At 41.5% G+C, this 25,028-nt stretch overlaps 1 protein-coding gene and 1 non-coding gene across 2 annotated transcripts in view; both read right to left on the bottom strand.

Annotated features, from left to right (window-relative positions):
• The window catches only part of MTHFD1 (methylenetetrahydrofolate dehydrogenase, cyclohydrolase and formyltetrahydrofolate synthetase 1), a 74,866-nt gene that overhangs the window by 6,753 nt on the left and 43,085 nt on the right, over nt 1–25,028 (bottom strand). Inside the window, exons 22-26 of the mRNA XM_088149752.1 lie at nt 17,840–17,881; nt 14,814–14,914; nt 13,271–13,448; nt 10,420–10,527; nt 8,905–9,057 (exon numbers count right to left, since the gene is read on the bottom strand). Coding sequence (XP_088005878.1) covers nt 8,905–9,057; nt 10,420–10,527; nt 13,271–13,448; nt 14,814–14,914; nt 17,840–17,881 — 582 coding nt within the window. The remainder of the gene's footprint in view (nt 1–8,904; nt 9,058–10,419; nt 10,528–13,270; nt 13,449–14,813; nt 14,915–17,839; nt 17,882–25,028) is intronic.
• LOC112541541 (U1 spliceosomal RNA) lies at nt 6,106–6,274 on the bottom strand. Its single transcript, XR_003085542.1, has one exon. It is a non-coding gene; the product is annotated as a U1 spliceosomal RNA (small nuclear RNA).

Below are 25,028 nucleotides of genomic sequence, written 5' to 3'. Positions count from 1 at the left end.
TTTAATCTCCATCTATAAGTTCTGACTTTCTTCTTGTATGTTAAAGTCATTGGATGCTTCAGTCTTAGTTTTGAGGATTTCCACTTTTTGCCTGAATTTGTTTGACCTCATCTTTAATCTGTATGACAGATTCAATTTTTTTTTAATTCATTCTTTCCTCCAAATTCACCATTTTTTCCTGTAAGGATGCTGTCACAGCTGTGACAGTCTTTCCCATTTCTTCAAACATCCTCTGTAAAATCTCAGGTGTAATCCCAGCAGATTGGTCAGTCAACAATCCTCTCCTCCCTTCTTTTGCTGCTTTTCTAGCAGTAGCCATCTTTCTCTGTCTTAGTTTATAGTTCAGAATGGAGAAACATAAAAAAAGCAAAGCTTTAGCTATTTTTTTCTTTTTCATAATTCTGCAATCTGTGCACTTTTACAATGGTCCCTTAAGCTCTCTGTATTTCTACTCTCTATGCAATCTCTGCACTTCTACAATGATCCTTGTCTTTTTTGTTTAAAAAGGTCTATCAGTCATTTTCTTCAGAGAACCCAAACAAAGCACTTTCCCATGAAGGTACGTACTATTTATTTAATTAATTCAAAGGAATTTAGAGTAAACAAAGCCCAAAAAACACCACTGGTCCCTTTGTCCATTCAAAAACTTTTATAATCGAAGTTCTTAATATGCTTTTTGCTGCAAGTTAATTTTGAAATTCTTGTAATTTTTCCTTCTCTATTAATCATGCCATGGGCTGTAGGAACACTCACCGGGTAGTCCATTTAAACTGCTGCTTTGAAGATCTCTTTTAGCTTATAAATAATTATAATCTAAAGTGATTTAGAAAGTGGAAATTGGTCAGACCCAATGTCCATTAAAGGCTCCACTGAGGCTGCAAATCTGATTTCCTCCCCCAGCTCCTGGCACTCTACTGGTGAGGTGTCTGCAGAGTCCCTCCAGGTTCTGCAGGCTTCCTCACCTGCCTTCTGGAGCATATGTAGGTGATCTCTTCAACTTCTTCTTGTCCAGAGAAGCTCCAGTGGTCTGGGCTTATCACCTGGTCGTGGTTCCAGCCTTGGCGGCATCTCCACAATTTCAGAGACGCGTCAGTCCACCATTTTCTACACCCGGAAGCCTGTGAGTCTGCCTTATCAACTTCTGAGGCTATTCATATTTGTGGTTATTATAAGGTGCTTCACTGTTTCACTAGGCACTGTATGAAGACAGTTCTATTGAGTTGTTCTGCATTTTTCATCGATCAACTTCAATGGATGACTCCAGGTTTTGATATTATGAGGAAGAAAAACTTCCCTTTTACTTCCTACCAACTTGGCACAATCTTGATAGGCATCCATCATGTTCTCCCTTATTTGCACTTAAAAAACAGATAGCCACCATTACTCTTATTCCCATTTTCAAAGAGATTGATTAGGTGGAGGCACAACAACTTGGTCAGTTATGAAAGATAAATTATATTTACTGAGATATAGTCCCCTGTTTTCAAGATATACTCTAGTAGCATAGTCTTAAAGCAAAACAGAACTGCAGAGTAGATACAGTGGGGCAAAAAAGTATTTAGTCAGCCACCAATTGTACAAGTTCTCCCACTTAAAAAGATGAGAGAGGCCTGCAATTTTCATCATAGGTATACCTCAACTATGAGAGACAAAATGAGAAAAAAAATCCAGAAAATCACATTGTCTGATTTTTAAAGAATTTATTTGCAAATCATGGTGGAAAATAAGTATTTGGTCACCTACAAACAAGCAAGATGTCTGGCTCTCACAGACCTGTAACTACTTCTTTAAGAGGCTCCTCTGTCCTCCACTCGTTACCTGTAGTAATGGCACCTGTTTGACCTTGTTATCAGTATAAAAGACACCTGTCCACAACCTCAAACAGTCACACTCCAAACTCCACTATGGCCAAGACCAAAGAGCTGTTGAAGGTCACCAGAAACAAAATTGTAGACCTGCACCAGGCTGGGAAGACTGAATGTGCAATAGGCAAGCAGCTTGGTGTGAAGAAATCAATTGTGGGAGCAATAATTAGAAAATGGAAGACATACAAGACCACTGATAATCTCCCTTGATCTGGGGCTCCATGCAAGATCTCACCCCGTGGGGTCAAAATGATCACAAGAATGGTGAGCAAAAATCCCAGAACCACATGGGGGGACCTAGTAAATGACCTGCAGAGAGCTGGGACCAAAGTAACAAAGGCTACCATCAGTAACACACTATGCTGCCAGGGACTCAAATCCTGCAGTGCCAGATGTGTCCCCCTGCTTAAGCCAGTACATGTCCAGGGCTGTCTAAAGTTTGCTAGAGAGCATTTGGATGATCCAGAAGAGGATTGGGAGAATGTCATATGGTCAGATGAAACCAAAGTAGAATGTTTTGGTCTAAACTCAACTTGTCGTGTTGGGAGGAGAGAGAATGCTGAGTTGCATCCAAAGAACACCATACCTACTGTGAAGCATGGGGGTGGAAACATCATGCTTTGGGGCTGTTTTTCTGCAAAGGGACCAGGACGACTGATCCGTGTAAAGGAAAGAATGAATGGGGCCATGTATCGTGAGATTTTGAGTGAACACCTCCTTCCATCAGCAAGGGCATTGAAGATGAAACGTGGCTGGTCTTTCTGCATGACAATGATCCCAAACACACTGCCCGGGCAACGAAGGAGTGGCTTCGTAAGAAGCATTTCAAGGTCCTGGAGTGGCCTAGCCAGTCTCCAGATCTCAACCCCATGGAAAACCTTTGGAGGGAGTTGAAAGTCCGTGTTGCCCAGCGACAGCCCCAAAACATCACTGCTCTAGAGGAGATCTGCATGGAGGAATGGGCCAAAATACCAGCAACAGTGTGTGAAAACCTTGTGAGGACTTACAGAAAACGTTTGACCTCTGTCATTGCCAACAAAGGATATATAACAAAGTATTGAGATGAACTTTTGATATTGACCAAATACTTATTTTCCACCATGATTTGCAAATAAATTCTTTAAAAATCAGACAATGTGATTTTCTGGATTTTTTCCCCCATTTTGTCTCTCATAGTTGAGGTATACCTATGATGAAAATTACAGGCCTCTCTCATCTTTTTAAGTGGGAGAACTTGTACAATTGGTGGCTGACTAAATACTTTTTTGCCCCACTGTATAGTTTTGCTTGGATACATCTGAAACTGTATTATATTTTAATGCAGCCCTTAGAAAACTTGCACCTAGCACAACTGATCATAACCTTTAATCAGTTTTTTTTCTGGAGGCGCTTCAGGTATGTATACGTGTATATGTGTATGCACACACACATACACACAGAGAGAAAATAAAGTTTTCCATCTCCATTACAAGATCTCATTGAGGCAATCTAATCAAGAAGCAGCATTTTGGATTACTATAATTCAGAAAACAAATGTATTACCAGGAATGGCCCTACCATTAGGCGGAATTAAGCAGTTGTGTGGGCGAGGATCCAAGACAGGTTACCTTCCTGATCTGTCAGCCAGAATCTTAGGTGCAAAGCCTTCCTTATAGCTGATAACCACAGCTAGCTGCACTACGTACATCATTTTGGGAGGTTTCTAGATGACATATTGTGAGGTGGCCAAGGTGACTGAGTGATAGCTCTATAACTTGTCAGATTCAGCCAGCGCAGCACGGCTAGGAACTTGCCCAGCCGTGCTTAGTCAGTTTCACCACTTGAGCGCTAGCAAGGAAAGGGGAAGTGAGAAACTGCAAACTGATTAATGGGCCAGCTGGCGCCGCTTAACTAAAACGCAAGCGGATGCGTTGTGTTAACGCCTGATTGCCACGGGCGCTGTAGACAAAGGGGAGAGCCATGGATTTGAGTTAAAGCAATCAGCTTGTGATTGGGGAACTCCTGGTTTTGCAAGCAACAGAAAGACCCATCGACAACAACACCACCACCACCAGTGAAGACAGCAATCAAGAACACAAAAGAGCTGGACTGAATCTGCCATTTGAGTAAAGGAGGGATTACTGTGGGTAATCTGTAACCAAGCAACAGGGGTTAAGCATGGGAACGGGGAACTATAAATTGTATTGTAAAATGTGCCAAGCCAGTCCTGGCTTTGTCTGTACAGTGGTACCTCGGGATACGAACGCCTCTACTAATGAACTTTTCGGGTTACGACCAGCTCCGGCCACAAAAATTTACCTCGATGTGCGAACTCCGCCTCGGGGTATGGTCATTTTTCCGCCCTGACACGTGGTCCGCGGCCATTTTTCCGCTGCGCCGCGCGGCGCCCAACCATTTTTGCGCTGCGCCTGGCTGTTTTCGCGCCACGCCGTTTTCGCGTGGCGCCCAGCCGTTGCCGCGCCCGGCTGTTGCCGCACCGCACCGCACCCGTTTTCCCACCCCTGGCGGGTGGTCCGCGGACGCCAGAACGGATTAACAGTAATTACACTGAACCTTATGGGAAAATTTGCTTCGGGGTGCGACCAAATTCGGAGGGCGGAACGGATTAACCGGATTTACATTGAACCCTATGGGGAAATTTCTTTCGGGTTACAACCAACTCGGGATACGCCCAGAGTCACGGAACGGATTAAGTTCGTATCCCGAGGTACCACTGTAATTACGAATGTTACGCTTGAGTAAAGTTCTTTGCTGAACACACGTGTCACGAGAATTTCTCTGAGTCAGAGTAAACTTTACATAACTAACCAGTGTGAGAGCAAGTTTCCTCCCTAAGGTAGTAGGCCTTCCAGTGCAACTCCTGTTCATTTTAATTATGTGTCATCTAGTTTGTTTGTTTAAAAGATTTATACTGCTGCCCATCTTAAGCAACTCTGGGCGGCTCACAACAACAATAAAACCAATAAATAAAACAACCATAAAAAAGTTAAAAACAGAGAAACAATAAAACAAAAACCCTGCATTGTAATAATTTCCTTGGGATGCCCCACAGCAGGCTCAGCTGCGCTCCTCCCATACTATCTGCCTATACGCTCCTATCCCAGGGCCTCAATAAAAAGCCAGGTCTTAATGGCCTTCTGAAAGGTTAGAAGGGTGGGGGCCTGTTGAATCGCCAGTGGGAGGGGGTTCCACAAGGTAGGGGCAATGATGGAAAAGACACACTTATGAAGTTGCACTAGAGATTTCAGGAAGGGGACCTGGAGCGTGCCCACCCTATCTGATCTAGTGGGACGGGCAGATATTCTTAGGGAGAGGTGGTCCCGCAAATAACCAGGTCCTGTGCCATGTTAGAGATGATAACCAGCACCATGAATTGCACCCAGAAGAAAACTGAGAACTAGTGCAGCTTGCACAATAAAGGTGTAACATGTGCAAACCTACGGGCACCCAATACTGTGCGCACCACTGCATTCTGGACCAGTTGTAACTTCTGAGAGGTCTTCAAGGGCAGCCCCATGTAAAGCGCATTGCAGTAATCCAACCAGGAGGTGACTAAGGCGTGAGTGACCGTGAGCAAATTCCTCCTGGTCCAGGAAAGGGCACAACTGGCACACAAGATGGATCTGTGCAAAGGCCCCCCCCAGCCACGGCTGACATCTGTTCATCAAGCAGGAGCTGTGAATCCAAGAGGACCCCCAAATTGCACACCAGCTCAGTCCAGGGGAGTGCAACCCTGTCCAGAGTCAAAGATGACAGGCCACCAGACCCTGGGGGGCCAAAAACCTAAAGCCACTCCATCTTGCCAGGATTGATCTGAAGTTTGTTCAATCCCATCCAGACCCTTACAGTCTCCAGGCATTCAGACAGCACCCCAACAGCATCATCTGCCTGGCCCAGGGTAGAGATGTATAACCGGGTATCATCAGCATACTGATGATACCATACCCCTTGCTGTTGGATGATCTCACCTAGTGGTTTCATGTAGATGTTAAAGAGGAGAGATGAGAGACCCAAGCCCTGAGGCACCTCAAACTGCAGGGGCCTAGGGCTTAACCTCTCCTGACCCATCAACATTAACTGGGACTGACCACGGAGAAAGGAGGAGAACCACTGCACAATGGTGCCTCCCACTCCCAACCTCTGGAGCCAGTCTAGAAGGATACCATGGTCGATGGTATCAAAAGCCACTGAGAAATCCAGGAGAGCCAGGACAGTTGCACTACCCCCATCCTGGGCCCTCCAAAGGTCATTATAGTGCAAATGCAGTCCCCCGCTACCACAAATTATGCAGTCGAGTTTCCCACATTGGGGGAAATTGCAGGGATCAGCACACCCAGAGTGCAATGGTTGAGCCTCCCCCGGGGAAAACCACTTTTGTGATCATGGTATCTCCCCTGCCAGGTGGCTGGCATTAACTCTTAGTGACCACATAGGCAGACCTTCCTCAAGATGATCTGTACCCCGTCTGGCTCTTCAAGTCTTCCAACAGTGCCCCCATCACCACTGTAGCTGAGTCCATCCACCCTGCTGCTGATCATCCTCTTCCTTACCTTCCTCCTTTCCCAGCATTAGAGCCTTTTCCAGAGAGCTGGGTCTTTGCATAATGGGTGCAAAATACAATAATTTGAGCCTGGTCATTTGTGCCTCAAGTGAGAAATCTGAATTGATTGTATGACTCCTGATCATTACACCTTAAATTGCTCCTACTTGCTCTTACTTGCCTTACTTCTTACTTGCATAAGAATTCATTCTAAACAATCTGTGTTTATTATTAAGTCTGACTTTCGGTCAAGTCCTCTAACTATGAAGACAAATGTGGTTAATGCAATGTAGGGATATGGTGGGAATACATTTATCGAGCCATGAGTTTTTTTCTGTCCATCAGAATATAGGCATATCATTTTCAGAATTCCATTTACAGGACCTCAAAAGCCAGGATTTTGAAGCTTGAATTCTGAATGATACTATTTCAGGCAGCCAATATGATAGGTTCAGAAGTTGCTGTAACATGCTCACAGACTAGTCAGACAAATGACTTAATCATTTATTCAAGAAAATAAAGAGGTATAAAAAGAAGCAGCAGCATCAAATCCTCCACATAAATCCTTTTTTGGATTTATAAATCTCCAGTCCTATTCTATCAGACTCTACAGAGAAGGATTTCTTAATCCTTTGAACAAGAAAAACATTTATCTTCAAGATACCTTTGCCCTGTACCAACCAAGCAGCTTATTAAGCTCAAATTATTATCTCTGGGTTAGCTAAGGCTACAGTCCTGTACACACCGAATATAGGATTTACTTCTGAGTAAACATGTTAAAGATCTGTGCAGTTATAGGAGAAGGAGCATGAGTGTGCTTTTCCTACATAAATCTTTTGCTTGTGACATGACACCTTCTACTGTATGTCCTGCTCTTTCTCTTAAAAAACTAATCTATAAAGGAAGGAGATTCAGTATTTTTTCATTCTAAATTACTCATTTCCTAGAAACCTGTTCAGTCATTTTAAATCCAAGATAAGGCACCTATTTCCATTCTTCATTGGATCAGGACAAACACAAGGAAGACATTTTAGTGCTTCTATTACTGAGGCAGCAGTTTTATGAGCATGATTTTAGAAGAAGTTGAACTGCAACCACCAGATCTTTATATCTTCCCCTGAATCTGGATTTTGGCAAGATTACAAACATGGTCCATATCTTTTGGATACAGAGCATTCTTCTTTATCTGGATCCATGGACTTCCAAAGTGGAAGCAACAACCCTCTATAGGGTGTCATGGTGAGGGGCCAGGATACTTGGGTTCTTTCATGTCTAAGGACTGGTGGTGGTGCCAGGAAAATTCTTGCCTATGATTTTTGAACTCTATAGGACCTCTACCACTGCTGTATGGTCTGTTTTACTTCCAAAGTGCGACAGGTTTCTAGATGGAGGGGGAGGAGCCCTTCTTTGCTCCAGCACACTTTCTTTTCACCCGTAGATTCCTCTGAATCTTGATAATCAATAGAGCCAGTTTGGTGTAGTGGCTAAGGCACCATGCTAGAAACTGGGAGACTGTGAGTTCTAGTCTCACCCTAGCCACAAAGCCAACTGGGTGACCTTGGGCCAGTCACTCTCTCTCAGCCCTAGGAAGAAGAAGGCAATGGCAAACCAATTCCCAAATCTTGCCAAGAAAACCGCAGGGACCTGTCCAGGCAATCACCACGAGTCAACACTGACTTGAAGGCACTAAATACCTACTTACCTACCTACCTACCAGTGAACTCTCAGGACCACATACACACTTCCTACTACCGAGCTCCAGCTTAACTTCTCATTAACATAAGCAGCGTGATTTTGTGAAGTAACTTGTTTCTTAAATTCTCAACCTTGTTTATTATTGTTTGGTCCCATAGGAGAAGGGTAAAAAAATTTTTTGCTAGTACTACTGATTGACTTGTATAAAAGACTCAAGGTTCAATTAAAACTCAAGTTGTCCAAATTGAAGATGCCTACACAAGACAAAATGTTTTAATTTCTGAACATTCCTACAACATGTGCTTTTCTATTAATACCAAAGAACATTTTGGGGGCTGAAAAATACAACTTGGAAGGAAAACGTGTTTCTTTCTCCACTCCTTCCTTCCGCCTTTTCTTGACCCTAAGCCAGTGATACTCCCCATAACATATGAGAAGCTAATCTAGATTCAGAAATGTTATAGCAGAGCTGTGCTGAGTAGAAATCTATTTTAAAAAATCATGCATAACATGCTGAAGGAAAAAAAAAGAGTCCCTTACCCATAAGGAACACACTTCAAAAAGAACTCAATGAATTAAAAGGGCAGCAAATAAATACTGTTTATTTCAGAAGTGGCCAACATAGTCCTTACAGGTACCAAACTGCCCATTGTGCCTGAAATATTAATTTATAATTGATATGAGTACTTGTATGAAATTTCAGGCAGGGTTTTTTGATGGGGGGAGCTTGAAGTCAAGCAACCAAATACTAAACCAATCAGATCCAACTTAATCAACTCAAGACTTCCAAACTGTAACACTTACTGTTCCTACTAAGGGATACAGGAATCCTGCACCCACACTGGCTCGAACATCTCTGATGGGTAAGATGAATCCAGTGGGCACTCCTTTCCGCTCTGGGTCATGAGACAGCGACAAATGGGTTTTAGCCATACAGATGGGCAAGTTTCCAAATCCCTAGATGACAGACATAGAAGAGTCAATGATTGCAAAAGAAAGGACATCACTTGAACAGTATGCCAGAAAAAAGTTAACACATTGTTCTAAATCAAATTTGGCTCTAGCCGTTCATCTGAGCTTGCTAGATGATTTCTGTCAATCACATGCATCTCTTTTCTAACTACCAAGGGGCTTTAGTTTTTTTAAAAATAATGTTGACTGGACATTTTTAACATGCAACTCCAACTTATCTGAAGGACCCCAGCTTAGGGGAGGCTCTGCAAGGAAGTGACACAGATCTACTGTTACTCTTTCATTTCAGGGTCATTTGCCCCCATTTAAGGTTATAGTTGGTGACCCTGGTACTGAATATATAAAGCCTTTTCCAAATAGATCAGACCAGAATTCCCAGAATTCCACAGCCAGCAATCATTGGCTTTGTCTCTAGAATAACTGAAGGCTGTGTAGAGTCAAGGCTGGGGAACCTATAGCCAAAACATATCTGGAGGGATACATTTCCCATAATCTCTACCCACTAACCAGTCTGGGTGGAACTGATGGGAGTTGGAATTTAACATCTGAAAGGCCACAGCCCACTAGCCCTCAGAAACATATGCACACACAGCAGCCAACTGTATATTGTGCCACAATAAATATCTAAGTTTGATCCAGTTAGAGGACATCCCATTACTTTCAACTATACTTCTGCTATCCTAAAAGAACTCCTGCCTTTTCAAACTATCAGTGATCTATTATAGTGCTATTGTAATTTTTCTGTGTACTATGTTTAACAAGTTATTATTTTGTTTAAAGAAGTCACTCCAGCTGCTATGCCATTTTTGCTTAACATGTCTTTACAAGGATCTAGTATATAACTTGGCCATTGAAAAAAAATAAAACACTGGATTTCAGCTGTTTGGAACATATATTTCAGCTGAGATCTTTAACTGTGAATGCCACAATTGTACATTATGAAATAGCACCAACTATCCAGTGAAACTGCCAAATGTATTTTAATGGACCCATAGGAAATTAAAAAGAAAAACCCTTGTATAACACATTTTTTTTGGAAAGAATGCTCTGTATGTGTTTGCCTAAAAACGTGATTGTGATATATGTAACACATAAATAATCAACCAAAAGAATCTGTCCTACACCTCATATCAAGAAATGCTGAATGGCTTGCCATGAAAGTGCCATATTAGAGCCATGTCAAAATGCTGAAAGAAGTCTTCTCTTCCAAAAGAATAATTTTCTAAAGAATGTTGCACTAGTTTTACTTCTTAAAAAATGTAGTTGTGCTCAGTTCTGCCTGCATACCCACATAAGATCAGAAGATGCATTAAATTTAACCCAAAGGTAGGGTATCTGCAGGTGTACCTGTTTGGTATATTGAATAATTTTCATCTCAGCTTCTGGCAGCAGTTCAATGTCATCTGCCCCATAGATCTTCTGTGCAATAATTCTGATCTTCTCTGTAACCGGCAGCTAGGAACATGAAAAAGGGGAAAACATGTCAGGCAGAGTTTCCCATATCCTCACAGCAGTCTGAATTAAGATACAGCAGCCATTTGGACTGTAGAAAATCACTGCAGTTTCATCAAACATCTTTTCCAACAGAACATTTACTGCAACATAATTACAAGAGAAAAATGGGAAGTTTTCCATTTTACAGTCTCTACAGACAGACAATCTTGGCCAGACTTCCCCAATCTGGTACTCTCCAGATACATTGGGATTTGCAATTCCCCAAACTCCTAAATCAATATGAAAATCTCAACGTAACTAGGAGGCACTGGCCTGGGAAAATCAATTTAGTCTGGAGCAGAGTATTCCCATCTCAGTTTCACTGAAAAGAAACAGCTATCTCTAGTCATTTGTTCTTTAATACAGAGAAAATGTGATACAGACTACAAGAGGGACCTGATGCCACCTCACAAAAGCTTCCTTTTAGCAGAGTGTGTTGTGCATATACTTAGTATGGACTTTTGTAGAGGCTGAAGCCCATATGGCCACTTCTACACAGTTACTAGGAATTGCCTTTTTCCCCATGGCTATACACAGACTTGGCTGAAATATCACGCTCAACCAAAACCAAACAAATGACACTATGGCTTACTGGGAATAAGCATCTGTGGCTTGGTTCAGACATCATGCTCAACCACCACCAATTATGACTTAGCATGATATGTGAATTACACTGGCATAATTTGTTGTAGGAGGAGAGACATGTCTTAAATACAAGTTGGAAGTGCGCTCAAGGGAATCCCCCAGCTTGCTTTGGTCTTTTCATGAGTTAGTTTATAATGCCACATGCAGTGACTCTTCCAGCATCTACATACTTTGCATGGAGGAAATGCTGCCACTTTCAGGACAGAAGGGTAACACTGTTGCGTTGGGGACTGCACTGATTCCAACACAACCAATCAGGAATAGCACAAGTGGACAGAGTTATTGATGGGGCAGCAATGGCATAATAAGCACATAAACCCATGAAAGCATACCATGTGAATGTTCTCTCCCTCTCCTGACTGAGCAAGAGTCAAAGCTGTAACATGATGTGCTTGGTTATGGCTTAGTGTGATGTGTGGCTTACTCAGCAATCTGTAGTTAAAACAATCATAGCTTAGCACAAAAGGGGAGCTAAGATACACACAGACTCTGGGAGGAAGGATGAAGTTAACTTCTACTTCCCAGGGCCTCTGGGATCTGCTTCTCTGCTACTACTAAGTGATTGCAATTCTCCATACTTATTGAGAACACCTTTTTCTTGGGGGTGGGGATGATAAAATGTGCACTGTGGCATACATACATTTTGTACACAGGTCATGTTGCATGCACATACATAGGGATAGAACTTTTGTCATTTTGATGAAACTTCTGAATCCCACAGATGAGTCTGTCAGGAGTCTGACTACACATAAAAGGTAGTTTCATAAAAGTATAAACATAAAGCATAGCATTTTAAAATTCATAATTCTTTCTTAATGCTTTTCCATCAAATAAGTCTCTCAAAAAGCTCCATAAAAGAAGAGCAAACATCAAGAAAGTTGATTGGAATGACAAGAAAAAGCTTCAAATTTTAGTGCAGGGCACTAAAATTCAGTGCTGGTAAGAAAGAAGAAAGAAAAACCGTGGAAGGAAATTTAATGACACCTAAAACAGCATGGTTTCTAGTAAGTTTAAGTATTCCTTCAAATCATCAATCATCAAGTCACAAAGTTTTAAAACTGTATTATTTTCCATTGCTTTGAACATAAAAATCAAGTTCTGGATATCTGGAACAGCCAGAGAGGACGTCTGAAAATAATTTGATTGTGCTACTAACTCAAAGACCATGAAACCTTTATTAGGTTTAACTGGAGAGAGCCAGGAAGTTTGTCTGCATTTATAAAGCTGGTTCAGCTAGTATCCCCATGGAAGCCAAGACAAGTATTTCTGTAACCAGCTGTGATAACCCCAAATATCTTATCCTGTTGTCACGATCCCAATACTCTGTTCAATATCCAAGATTCTTCACTTTTTGAAATTATTTATTTAAAATACTGCATTTCCTCCCAGAGAAGCCCAATAACAGAAATAGTGAGTAAAAAAGGACACAGTAGCACCTTGACAGGCAAGAGGACTTTCCTCCAGGGAGTTTTCTTCATGCCAGATTTTCACCTGGCTAAATTTTTCCAGCATCTATTAACAGATTTCAATGCTTCAATTTTTAAGCTGTTAGCTTAATTTCCTTCACTATTCACTATCTTATTTTTAATAGGATTATCACATTTTCTTTAACCTTTGTTATGATTTTGGAGTCAAAGTTGACTCCAGCTGAAGGGCAAATCTTTCAATGAAGGGTACCGTAAATCAGAGTAACCTTAAATGAAGAAACACAGAACACTGATTTCTGCCAACTGCTGTAATTACTCGAAAGGAAATTGACACATTTAAAATAACATCCACCCCCAAAGGTAGGCAGGCAGGAAAAAAATGATCTCCCTCCATTACTATGTTGTCATTTTCCCCATATAGTAAACCGTTTGGAAAAAAATTGTCTTCCTTTCAAATGCTGAGTGTTGTATGCATTACTACAATCAGCCAGCCAATCCATCTCACAGTATACACCATTCCTTTTCATACAAAGCTAGACAGCAAGGCATAGTCTTCACCTATTTGTTTTGCATTTCCTTCCTTAGTGTTTCACTTCCCCTAAAAAGATTTAAGATTCAAAACAAAGCCTTACCTCCACGTCATACAAGAACCTGAAATGGCTGGGGGCCTGTGATGCCCTCTGCACCGCTTCTGCCAATGCCACAGCTCCTTTACCCCCATCAGCCCAGTGAGTGCATTTGACAGCATCAAACGCACCAGCTTCCTTAGCCAACCGGATGACCAGCTGTAGTTCTGCCTCTGTGTCTGATCTGTAAAGACAATAATTAATAGTCTTCCTATTGAAATGCCAATATACCAATACTGGACTTTATACTGGAAATGCCCTGCCTCTTCCTTTCTCCCACACTGTACAAAACATCTTTCCAGTTTCAGCTTTACTGAGCTTCAGTAGCACACATGGACTAAAGTTACTGCCAGCCATGGTTATTTTTGAAATTGTGAAGATTATGGCTAAAGCTAACCATAGCTGGTTCATCATTAATATTGAGTTGGCCTGTCGCTGTTGCCCTTTAAGAAGACCTTGATTCTTCCCCAGGCACTAAGCCAGGAAGTTAGATGAGGTGGCTATACAACAAGAGTTGTGTGCTTTTGTAGGCAGCCATGGAGATGATGTTGGAGAAGCCATCCAGACAATAACAGATGCAGAAGAAGCATGTGTTAAGCAGGAAAGCACAGTATGAGAAAGAGACTCAGACTGGCTCCCCCCTAACTCCTTGGGGTATAAGAGAGGGAAAGGAAGCCACAGGTAGACTTGCAAGATTTCATTCTTAGAGCCTATCTTGATAAAGTATAGTTCTAGTCTTGGATAGTCAGTTTCCTGATCTGGTCTGCTTCATATGGCCAACAGTTTGGTCCATGGTGCAACATATTTTATTCTATTGCACATTATTGTATTTATCATTTTCTTTGTATTGGGTGTTGTTAGTAGCCCAAAATTGCCTGCTAAGCAGGTGGCCATATAAATTGATTAAACAAATACATTCAAAACAAAAGGGAAGAACTTGGTGAAGGAAAAAATATGCAGTACCCTAAGACATATCAGAATGTTTAGTCCTGTTGAAGAGCATAGTGAAGGGAAAACCCCAACCTCCTTGGGAGTAAACTGCTCAACATTAGGAAGCGAGTAGTATCAGACTCAATGCCTGATGAGCTTAAAGGTTGTGTGTGGAGGTTAAAGCTTAAAGGTTTTGATCTACAAAGAGATCAAAATGTGGTAGGAAGTGCTGCTGGACTTTTCGACTCAGCCCTGTAAAACTCTCCAAACCCTTCAAAGAGGCCTGGTTTTGAAGCACATCATTTCCCTGATGGAGAACTGAGCCATTCCCTCAAACAGGGAATGACAAACAGGGAAACAAAGGATCCAGTTCTTGTAAAAGAAAAGTGAATTGTAATTTTTAATGTGAACAAAAGAGAAAATTATTGAATATATGAATAATAATCATGTTAACTGTAATTGTTGCGATTTACATTTAAGTACAATTTTGGTTAAATCAAATTTAACGTTCTGGCTTCATCCACTTAATTCATGTTTTAAACCCTTTTCTTGTCTGAGTACATTTCAAAGAGCGTATGCATCTGCATCTGCCCAGAACTATGTACTTTGTCCTACTTACTTGAATGCATTGACTGCCACCACTACTGGGATACCAAAAATTCTGGCATTTTGAATTTGCTTCCGCAGGTTACTGCAACCTTTCTCCAGAAGTGGAATATTCTGCACATGACAGAAAGAGAAACCAGGGGTTAGTTCAGGGAAGGAACAAATGCTAAATGTTTCTTGGCAATCAGCTACTGAATGTTAAAGAAAGCTGGAATGAGAATGAAAGGGGGGAAAAGAAATCACTAATCTACATTGTTTTACAAATGTCACTTTTCCGTTCACAATAAAAAAAAAGGAAAAAGAGACAGACTGAAGAGAAATAAACAGGCTAAACTGGATCAATTGTAATGAAAGAATGTTTACATTCAACTGCAAAGTATTTTCTTTTAAGGAACTACAAGGGAAAAAAAAAAGCAACTTTTCAGAAGAATAGTGACACAAAGAGGAGAATAAGTGAAGACCATACTCATTTTCAGCTAGAAGGCACCACCTTGTCCAAATTTCTTTTGAACAGACCTTCCTTTTGCAGAATGGAAATTTTACCAAGACTGCTCCATGGATTGTTGGAGATCCCTCTTTAAAACAGTTAGAAGCACCTTAAGTTGAGTATTGCTTATGTAATAAAAGTTTAAAATCATATAAAAAACTGCCCTTGATCGAATGTATAAGCCTTTAGCAGTTTTAAGATACTTCTGTCTAATCTATATTTTATAAACAGACATGGTGGAAATAAGGATGGTGTGCAAAGGTTAAAATAGTACGGAGAGGCATAGTGAATGGTCTCAGTCTAAACAAGATTTAGCTGTATTTATTTCCTTTTTCCCCCTTATTTCATGTCTTTAGTTTTTCTATTTCTTACCCTTTCCTGCACTTCAATAACCTGGCTTCCCCTGAAGAGGGACACCATAATGGGTACATATGTATGTAAGTCTTAGGTATTTGTCTTTGCTCTTACATAGGAAAACACCAGCAAATTATGCCTCCAAGAATTCTATGGCACAATCTCTGGGGGCAGGAAGAAGCTGGGAGCAGGATCCATAGTCTGTAGCACGAGCTGTTTATTACTGCTTCGTAGGATAGCCGCTCCTGCATGGACATATACAATTGAATGCCATCCGCCATGGAGCAGAGCAAAGGCCTGCTATCTTAAATTCCTGCTCTCCATCCCACAGTCTCTAAGTGCCCATAAATACTAGTTAAGAAATTCTACCTGGACAACAGTGGGGGCTCCAGTCCAACAAATTTGGCGAGCATCTGGTTGGAGAGGTTCATCCCTTACTATGGTACTCATCAGGTGGGCTTGCAAGTAAGGCCTTCTCTACTCAGGCATTCCCCCAGTTCCTCCACCAAACTTGCCAAAATGCTTAAATGCCTAGCCTCCTTACATTTTAATGATGCTACTGGCATGATTATTTTGTCAGTTTTTGCAATAAAACCTAGTTTATGTGTGGTCTTTTTCCCTGCTCAAAATTTTATCCTTAGAGATAAAACCTTAGCCTTGGTCTCAGTCTGCTGTTTGAAATTCATTCCTCTTGAAATACTTTAAGTGCACATGTACATCAGTAAAGAGGTTACAGAAAGAACAGCATGAAAAATGAAGCCCTTGAACTGTTAGATGGAAGGAAGGTAGACTTCAGCGTGATGGAAGGAAGGAGTTCAGTGTTGGACAGGCTGCTGGAACAAACAGCTCTGCAAATCAAAGTGTTATTATACAAATAAAACATTAGAGTTCAAGTTAGGAAGTAAATCTAGGTAGTTGAAAAGGTCACATACACAAAGTACCTATCGATCCTGAGCACTGACAGTGCTCTATAGGTTATTGTGGGATGAATTTTCATAGATTAACCTGAATCCGGTTTCAGGGGAGTGGGAAGAGAGAACTGGTTCTGTCAAAGTTACAACCTTCTCCTGTGAGAAAATTTTGCTGTTGAATGTTGGCAGCATGATCTAGGGATGCTTTGGAAACTACAAAATAGGGAATTCTGAATCATAATTTCACATCAATAAACCATAGCTTATTGAACTGATAATTTGCTCAACTTTCTATGCTACCACAACTGCACATCTCTAGATGGTTTACAAATCAAATCATAAAAACAATAACATAGCTAAAAAAAAGTCAAATAATTAAATAATTGTCCACAGCTGGTTGGATGGGAAGTTGCTAGTCTCCAAAGGCCAGTCAGAAAATCCATGCTTTAATTACTTGTATAACGAGCTCTGTGCTTGCACACTCCCTCTTCATCTATGTGCTAAAATTCTGACTTTTTAATGCTAGGCTTGTTTAATTAATTTTCCACAATGTTCAAACCTGTTTTGACATCCCAGTTTGCATATGACGCTTAAATCACTCTTTGTTATTTCATGAATGATGAGAGATTGGTCCAAGTTTGGGACATGAGAAGAAAGAAGAAACAAGCACATAGGCACATATGTCATTCTCAGGCCAATCAAACATAGTTCATCAGCACAAGAGCATGACATCTGAACCAGATTTGTAAGATCTTGGCTCCTCATTCCTCAAAACAAGGGGAAAATATGTTCTTCTGAACTAAAGTAGGAGTGTGTGTATGTATATGTATATGAGTGTTGACTCCTGGCGACTACCTGGACTAGTCCCTGCAGTTTTCTTGGCAAGGTTTTTCAGAAGCGGTTTGCCATTGCCACCTTCTTCCTAGGGCTGAGAGATTGGGACTGGCCCAGGGTCACTCAGCCTAAGGTGGGACTAGAACTCACAGTCTCCCAGTTTCTAGCCTGGTGCCTTCACCACTACACCAAACTGGATCTCTCATGTATACATATTCCCTCCATATACACTCCATAGACAACAATATTTATGAGTAGTGCTGAGACTGCTTTGTGTCTTCTGTCTTTTTCTGTCAAGGAGATATCCCAAAGGTTGATTTGTTCTGGTTATGGAAACAGTAACACACTTAACACCTGACAATGAAGGAATCTCTATCAAGGCAGGAATCAGCAAAAATAAAATCAATAAAATCAAATATACATTCAAAACACAATCAAAAGCACAATTGTTACCTCTACAATGTATTCTTTGGGCAAGGGGACTCCAGCTGTAACCTGAAAAGAATAAGAACAAGACAATCAAGGAACAAAAAGATATTCTCTTGGTATCTCAGTTTTGTATCTTTGTATTCCAAACTGAAATTTATTAGCAGGTTTCTTCATGAATGGAGTTTGGGAAAGAATTAAGAAATTCTTCTAGAGTGAACAAATTCTTCCCCATCTGTCTGTATATGTATTCAAATTACAACTGTTTCTTGTTTGAATTTATATAACAATTTAGAAGCTCCAGAAATGTATAATTTCCATTCAATATATGGTCAAAAGAAAAGAGTTTGGAGGCAGCAACATTAAAAAAATAAAATAAAAAGCATCAGAATGTAATGGCTAGCATAAGAATACAATAAAGTAACTCTCATCTCAGCACTAGGGCCACCTGGTTTCTCTCTTTCTAAAGGTGGAACTGCCATGTCCATCTTCTGGTGAACAGAAACGTAACTTCACCAGTAAGTCAAACTACCATTCTCAATCACCAGAAATAAAGTCACCAGAAACAACTATAATAGTATTATCAGAGTGGGTCAACGTAGCAGGGCAAAGCATTCTCCAGCCCATTCATACATTGTGGAGCAGAAATTCATCTTCCCTGATTTTCTGTTTTGTAGAAGAAACAGACTGTTATTGTCTTTTGCCTCTCTAATGCATTTGAGGTAGATTCTCAGAGCCCTGTGCACATCTAGTTTGAACCAGGCACGTTCTCTGGTGCGGTCTGGGACCCGGCAGAAGTTGAGAAGTTGTGCTAAATGAAATTTGAAACTGACCTTGGGCATGAAACAGGAAACTGGTCTTAAAACCATCTTGAAAATATATAGATCCTTCCTGAGATCACCCCTAGTTCCTCAACCATCATATAAGAAGCTAGGGTTACTAAAAAGGCTGTTTTCAAGGTATGAATAATAATGGAAATTTGTCTAATGGGCTTGAAGGAGTTGGTCATTAAAGTCCTGAGTGCTAATGACAGGTCCCATGCAGGGGAACAGTAAATCACTAGGTCTGAGAGAAGCGTTTCCCTAAGGAAACAGTACTAATTAAAATTGTGCCACTCGCCTGTCCAGGAGAATAGAAACTAAAGAAACTGCTTGTCTATGTGTCAAGTTTGCTGCTAACCCTCTCTTCAATCTTGCTTGTAGGAAGTCCAATAGTTCAGAGATCCCTATTGCTGGTGTCACACGTTTCTGTCTTTGCTTCAAATCAACTGATATATCTTAATGGTGGCAGGTCACCCTGGGGCCAAATTGGTCTCTATTGCCAAATCTGGAATACCCATATTCAGGAATTGCCCAGTTCAATTTCTAGGCACATATTGGCAGCTACTCTGAATTTGTATGCAGTACTGAACTTACAGTACACCTGACCTTCCTGTACAGACTGGAAGGTCAGGCGTTTTGGGAACTGCTCTGGGTATTCCTCTCTTTTCTCACTTGGATAGCAAAACAGCAACTGTTCAGTGCCCTCTTGGTGTATTCTGCTGACATGAACAGAAGTTTGTAGTCTCTGAAGGCCATTCAATCTGAATCTGTTCTAACCATTTAAATGGAATTTGCTGTAATGCCATCTCTTTGCAGAAGTTGGTGGGCTCCCTATTCTTTTAGCCTGGTGTCTGTGGCCATCTGGTCTCTGAAACTGACCGCTAATATATGTGAATGTGATGAACCCCTACTGTGTGTTTCTGATTGAATGTGTAAGCAGGTGTGGAGTCCTTGGGGTTCTCTGAGTTTTCTTGCAGATGTTTCATTATCCGATTAGGTAACATCTTCAGTGCTAGAAGGGAGTGGGGTTTGCTTTCTGTTTATATACAGTAGCTTGCCCTGTCAGTGTTGGTGGGGGAGTTGCTTTTTCCCTTGGTAGTTCCTAGATTAGGCTGTTGTTTACAGCTTGATTGTCTGAGTTGGTAGTTCCTTGATTAGGGTATTGTTTACTGCTTGTTTGTCTGGTGTTAATCCCGATGTTAATCCCTGCTTATCTGGGTGTTGATTGCTGGCAAGGAGGTATTCTGGTCTTTTTGTTTCCTTTTTATTGTCTCTTTGAATAGTGTGTAGATGTTGTTAATCTCTATGTGCCTGTTGATTGCTGACTTGTCTGAGTACCAAGCTTCCAGGAATTCCATTTAGCTTGGTCTAAGATGCTGACAGTTTCCCAGTTGAAACTATGGTTGAGTCTGTCCATGTGTTGTGAGATTAAGGGGTTTTCATCTGTCTTCTGACTGCTAGTTGGTGTTCATGGATGTGCTTTGCTAGCTTTCTGCCTGTCTGTCCTTCATGGTGGTTGTTACAGTTCTTACGCTGTATGTTGTAGATGACTCCTGTTTTTTCTTCTTGGGGTACTGGGTCTTTTGGTTTATTTAGGATGTTTTGGAGGGCTTTAGTTGGTTTGTGTGCTACAGTGATGCCACGTGGTTGTAATAGTCTGCTGGTTCTGAGATGTTTCTGATGTATGGCAGTGTTATCTTTTTCATAGCTTGTGTTGGTTGTGCTGTAGTGGGTTGAGTGGTCAGGCATTTTTTGATAAAGTTACACAGGTATCCATTTTTTTGAAAGATGCTGTATAGGTGATCTGTTTCCTTTTTCTGCTGTTCTGGGTTGCTGCAGTGCATTTGTGCTTGTCTGAATAATGTTCTTACACAGCTCCTCTTGTGGGAGGTTGGGATGTTACTTTGGTAATGGAGCACTTGGTTACTGTGGGTTGTTATTCAATAAACTTGTCTTTCTAATTTGCTGCCATTTCCTCTACTGATGTGGATATCCAGGAAGGGTAGTGTGTTGTTTTCTTCTTCCCTTGTGAATTTTATTCCTTTGAAGATGTTGTTTCATGTGTCTTCTCTAGTTGTTCCTTTTTTATTATGACGGTGTCATCTACATACTTTTGATTGTATCCATATTTTTGGCTGTATGTGTGGAAGTGGTAGTTTCTAGATGCTGCATTACAATCTTTGTTATGAGTCCTGAGAGTGGTGATCCCATGGGTGTTCCTTTGATTTGTTGGTATATTTGTCCATCAAACTGAAAGTAGGTAGTGAGGCAGAGGTTGATGAAGTCCATGATTCTAGGTATTTTGATCTTAGTGTATTTGGTTAGGTTGGGTGTGTTGTGTAGTACTACTGCCATAGATTCTTTCACTAGTTCTGGGTCTATGGATGTAAAGAGTGCTGTGACATTGAATGAGACCATAATTTCATCTTCATCTATTTTTAGTTCTTTGATTTTCTGGAGGAGTTGATAGAATATTTGCTCCTGTGAGATGTCCAAGCTTTTTTGTAAGTTCTTTCACTATGTTGTATGTTGGGGTCCCTGGTAACGTTACAATTGGCCAGAGAGGAATGTTGGGCTTGTGTATTTTGGGGTAACCGTAGAAGTGTGGGAGGATGGGTCCGCTGCTTTTCATCCACCATTGTTCTTTTGTGATCTGGCCTTTCTTGGTTAGGTCACTAAGGGTTCACTTGATCAGGTTGTCTAGTTTCTGTATCAGGTTGGTGTTTACTGGGATGTAGGTTTATTTGCCCTCCAGTAATTCTTCAGCTTTTTGTATGTATTATGATCTATCCATAATAAACGTGGTTCAGCCTTTGTCTGCTGGGAGGATGATGAGGGTTTGGTCCTTCTTTAGGTTTTTGAGGGCTGTTCTGTCGTCTGCTTTGAGTTGGTTCTGATTCTGTCTTCTGATCTGTAGTACGATTGTCAGCCTTATGTGTAACCAGGTTTCATCAGAGCGTGCCTCACGTGTAAGCAGGTCTCTGATAAATCCACCAAACCTATAAAGTTGATTTTTATGTCTCTATTCTGAAGGTCAATACCCAATGACCTTATCCTGAAACCTATGGTTCGGAACAGCTCTCCAATTTCCATTTTATTCCAGTATCATAAAAACATGGTGAAAGTTCTCATCTGGAAGTATACATTCTATTGTGCCAGTGTCCCTTGGAGAAAATAGGGGATGTTCTATGTCACTTACAGCAGTGTTTCTCAACCTTTTTTTGCCCATGGTGCCCTTCCAACCTTATTTGTCTCCTGTGCCGCCCCCCCCCGCATCCAGGTCTCATTACAAGATACAGACATGGGACAGTAACTGGTTCATTTTCTGGCATCAACAAGACAGTATCTGTAGTATAATACATTTTGCTTTTCCGTGCCCCTTCAGCATGTGCCATGGCCCACCCATTACATGTTTTTCACTTCCAGACCCCCTGAAATATCTTAGGGCTCCCAGGGGGACATATGGCCCCCTGGAAGAGAACAGCTAACTTAGAATATTTAAGGCTGGAGACCCAAACAGGAGGTTGTAGCCTTCTCTTTACCTGTTTGTGTGTATGGGAAATAACTGATCTCACTGGATAGGCTTTTGGCAATGGAAGTAGCTATCCCGTATATATTATTTTTTTAAAAGCGGGATGGGGGTGGGGAACAACAACTCCTGCTGTGGTTTAGAACTGCATATAATTCTGCTCTGGAAAAAGCATTATGGAGGGAAGAGAAGGCAGCCAGAGCATCTATGCCTTGCTCGAGTATTCAGGGCCCAACTAAATCTTACCCATTCTCTAGCCCTGAGCAAGAGCCCAACTCACATCTCTCTTGTTCTTCTCACAGGGCTGTCTCCATCCCCCCATGACATATCTCTACCTCCAGTATCCTTCAGCTCTTCCCCTACTAAGCAATTGGTGGAATAAAGGGAAATCCAGTGGTCTGGGTTCACTTAATGTTCCATGTCGCTCTTCCTGACCTGTGTCCTGGAATGGCTGCCAAACTGTTGGCGTCACCCAGGGCCTCGTCTACTGTGAGAGGGGAAAGGCCCTATCACCTATCATCTCATCTGCCAGCTGTGGTAGGGACTGCTCCAGGAATTGGCTTCAGCCTTCCAGCTGACTGATCAAGCACACTCTCTTTTTCTATTGCTCTTTCTTTTGGAAGTGGGAACTAAGCATGGGACAGCTGTAAGAGCCCACAATCACATTATGTTCCTGCTGGGCTTGCTTGAGGCTCTATGGGCTTGTCAGCTTCTGTGGTTTCCCAGACTGCTCTTGGAGCATGGCTGTAAGACCCCCTTGGCTGCCACCTCCTGCCAATCTGTTGATGCAGGTGATTTTGTTTGGCTGGTGGTCATTATTCCCCCTCTTTTCACCCCCACAAATGGAGCTGAAGGAAAGCAACTGCTTTTTCTAGGGGCTTCCTCCACAGGACAGGGAAACATCTTAGGGCCTGCCTTCCATCTAGAAGAGACAGAAATCCTTTCCTATAGGCTTCATCTCTGGTGACTGAGAATAAAGAGGAATCTGCATGTTGCAAAGCAAAACACCAGCTGTTGCTTTACTGTTATTTATAGGAATGCATTTGGGCTGCAAAAGGTCCCACTGGGACAGTAGAGAGCATCCTAGGAGGTTAATTTGCTTCCGGTAAGTGGGTGTTTTATAATTGTAGCAGCCATTTTGTGAATAGGCAAATCTCCCATGGCAACCATTTTGTAAGCAAACTTACCACAGGATCTCAAAATTTAGCATTCATCAGCTTTCTCTCCTTCTTGCTATGGGTTAGAAGGAACACATGACACTTTCTGCTTCCCTTATAAATAGTGTGTAGTATATTCTGGACTAGGAATCATGATATAGATAAGTGACTCTGGTGAAATTCAAAAGACACTTACAGGTAGTCCTTGACTTATGACCATTCGTTTAGTGACTGTTCAAAGTTATGATGGCACTGAAGAAAGTGACTTTTGACTGGTCCTCACACTTACAACCATTGCAGTGTCCCTGCAGTCGCGTGATCAAAATTTGGGTGCTTGGCAACCAGCATGTATTTACAATGGTTGCAGCATCTCAGAATCACATGATTGCCATTTGCAACCTTCCCAGCTGGCTTCCAACAAGCAAAGTCAATGGGGAACTGTGTGATTCACTTAACCACTATAGCAAAAAAGGTTGTAAAATCGGGTGCGGTCATGTGATGCCTCACTTAATGACTATACCACTTAATGATAAATTTTCCGGCCCCTATTGTGGTTATAAGTTGAGGACTACCTGTATTTCATGGAACAACCGATTGGTTCAAAATAGGGAAAGGAGTACAACAAGGCTGTATACTGTCACCCTGCTTATTTAACCTATATGCAGAGTACATCATGAGAAATGCCAGACTGGAAGAATCACAACCTAGAATTAAGATTGCAGGGAGAAACATCAACAACCTCAGATATGCAGACGATACCACCCTAATGGCAGAAAGCGAAGAAGAACTAAAGAGCCTCTTGATGAGGGTGAAAGAGGAGAGTCCAAAAGCTGGCTTGAAACTCAACATTAAAAAAACTAAGATCATGGCATCTGGACCCATCAATTCCTGGCAAATAGAAGGGGTAGAAATGGAAGCAGTAACAGACTTCATTTATTTGGGCTCCAAGATCACCGCAGATGGAGAATGCAACTATTAAAAGATGCTTGCTCCTTGGGAGGAAAGCTATGGCAAACCTAGATAGCATATTAAAAAGCAGAGACATCACCTTGCCGACAAAGATCCACACAGTCAAAGCTATGGTTTTTTCAGTAGTAATGTATGGCTGTGAGAGCTGGATCATAAAGAAGGCTGAGTGCTGAAGAATTGATGCCTTTGAACTGTGGTGCTGGAGAAGACTCTTAAGAGTCCCCTGGACTGCTAGGAGGTCAAACCAGTCAATCTTAAAGGAAATCAACCCTGATTGCTCATTGGAAGGATTGATAATGAAGCTCAAGCTCAGATACAGTGGGGCAAAAAAGTATTTAGTCAGCCACCAATTGTGCAAGTTCTCCCACTTAAAAAGATGAGAGAGGCCTGCAATTTTCATCATAGGTATACCTCAACTATGAGAGACAAAATGAGAAAAAAAAGCCAGAAAATCACATTGTCTGATTTTTAAAGAATTTATTTGCAAATCATGGTGGAAAATAAGTATTTGGTCACCTACAAACAAGCAAGATGTCTGGCTCTCACAGACCTGTAACTACTTCTTTAAGAGGCTCCTCTGTCCTCCACTCGTTACCTGTAGTAATGGCACCTGTTTGACCTTGTTATCAGTATAAAAGACACCTGTCCACAACCTCAAACAGTCACACACCAAACTCCGTTATGGCCAAGACCAAAGAGCTGTTGAAGGACACCAGAAACAAAATTGTAGACCTGCACCA

This window comes from Python bivittatus, unplaced genomic scaffold (assembly GCF_059951505.1).
Source record: "Python bivittatus isolate LINGU-HERP-01145 unplaced genomic scaffold, Pbiv_v1 ctg000580_np1212, whole genome shotgun sequence".
Classification (NCBI taxonomy): domain Eukaryota; kingdom Metazoa; phylum Chordata; class Lepidosauria; order Squamata; family Pythonidae; genus Python; species Python bivittatus.
This window is presented reverse-complemented; position numbering and strand designations above follow the sequence as displayed.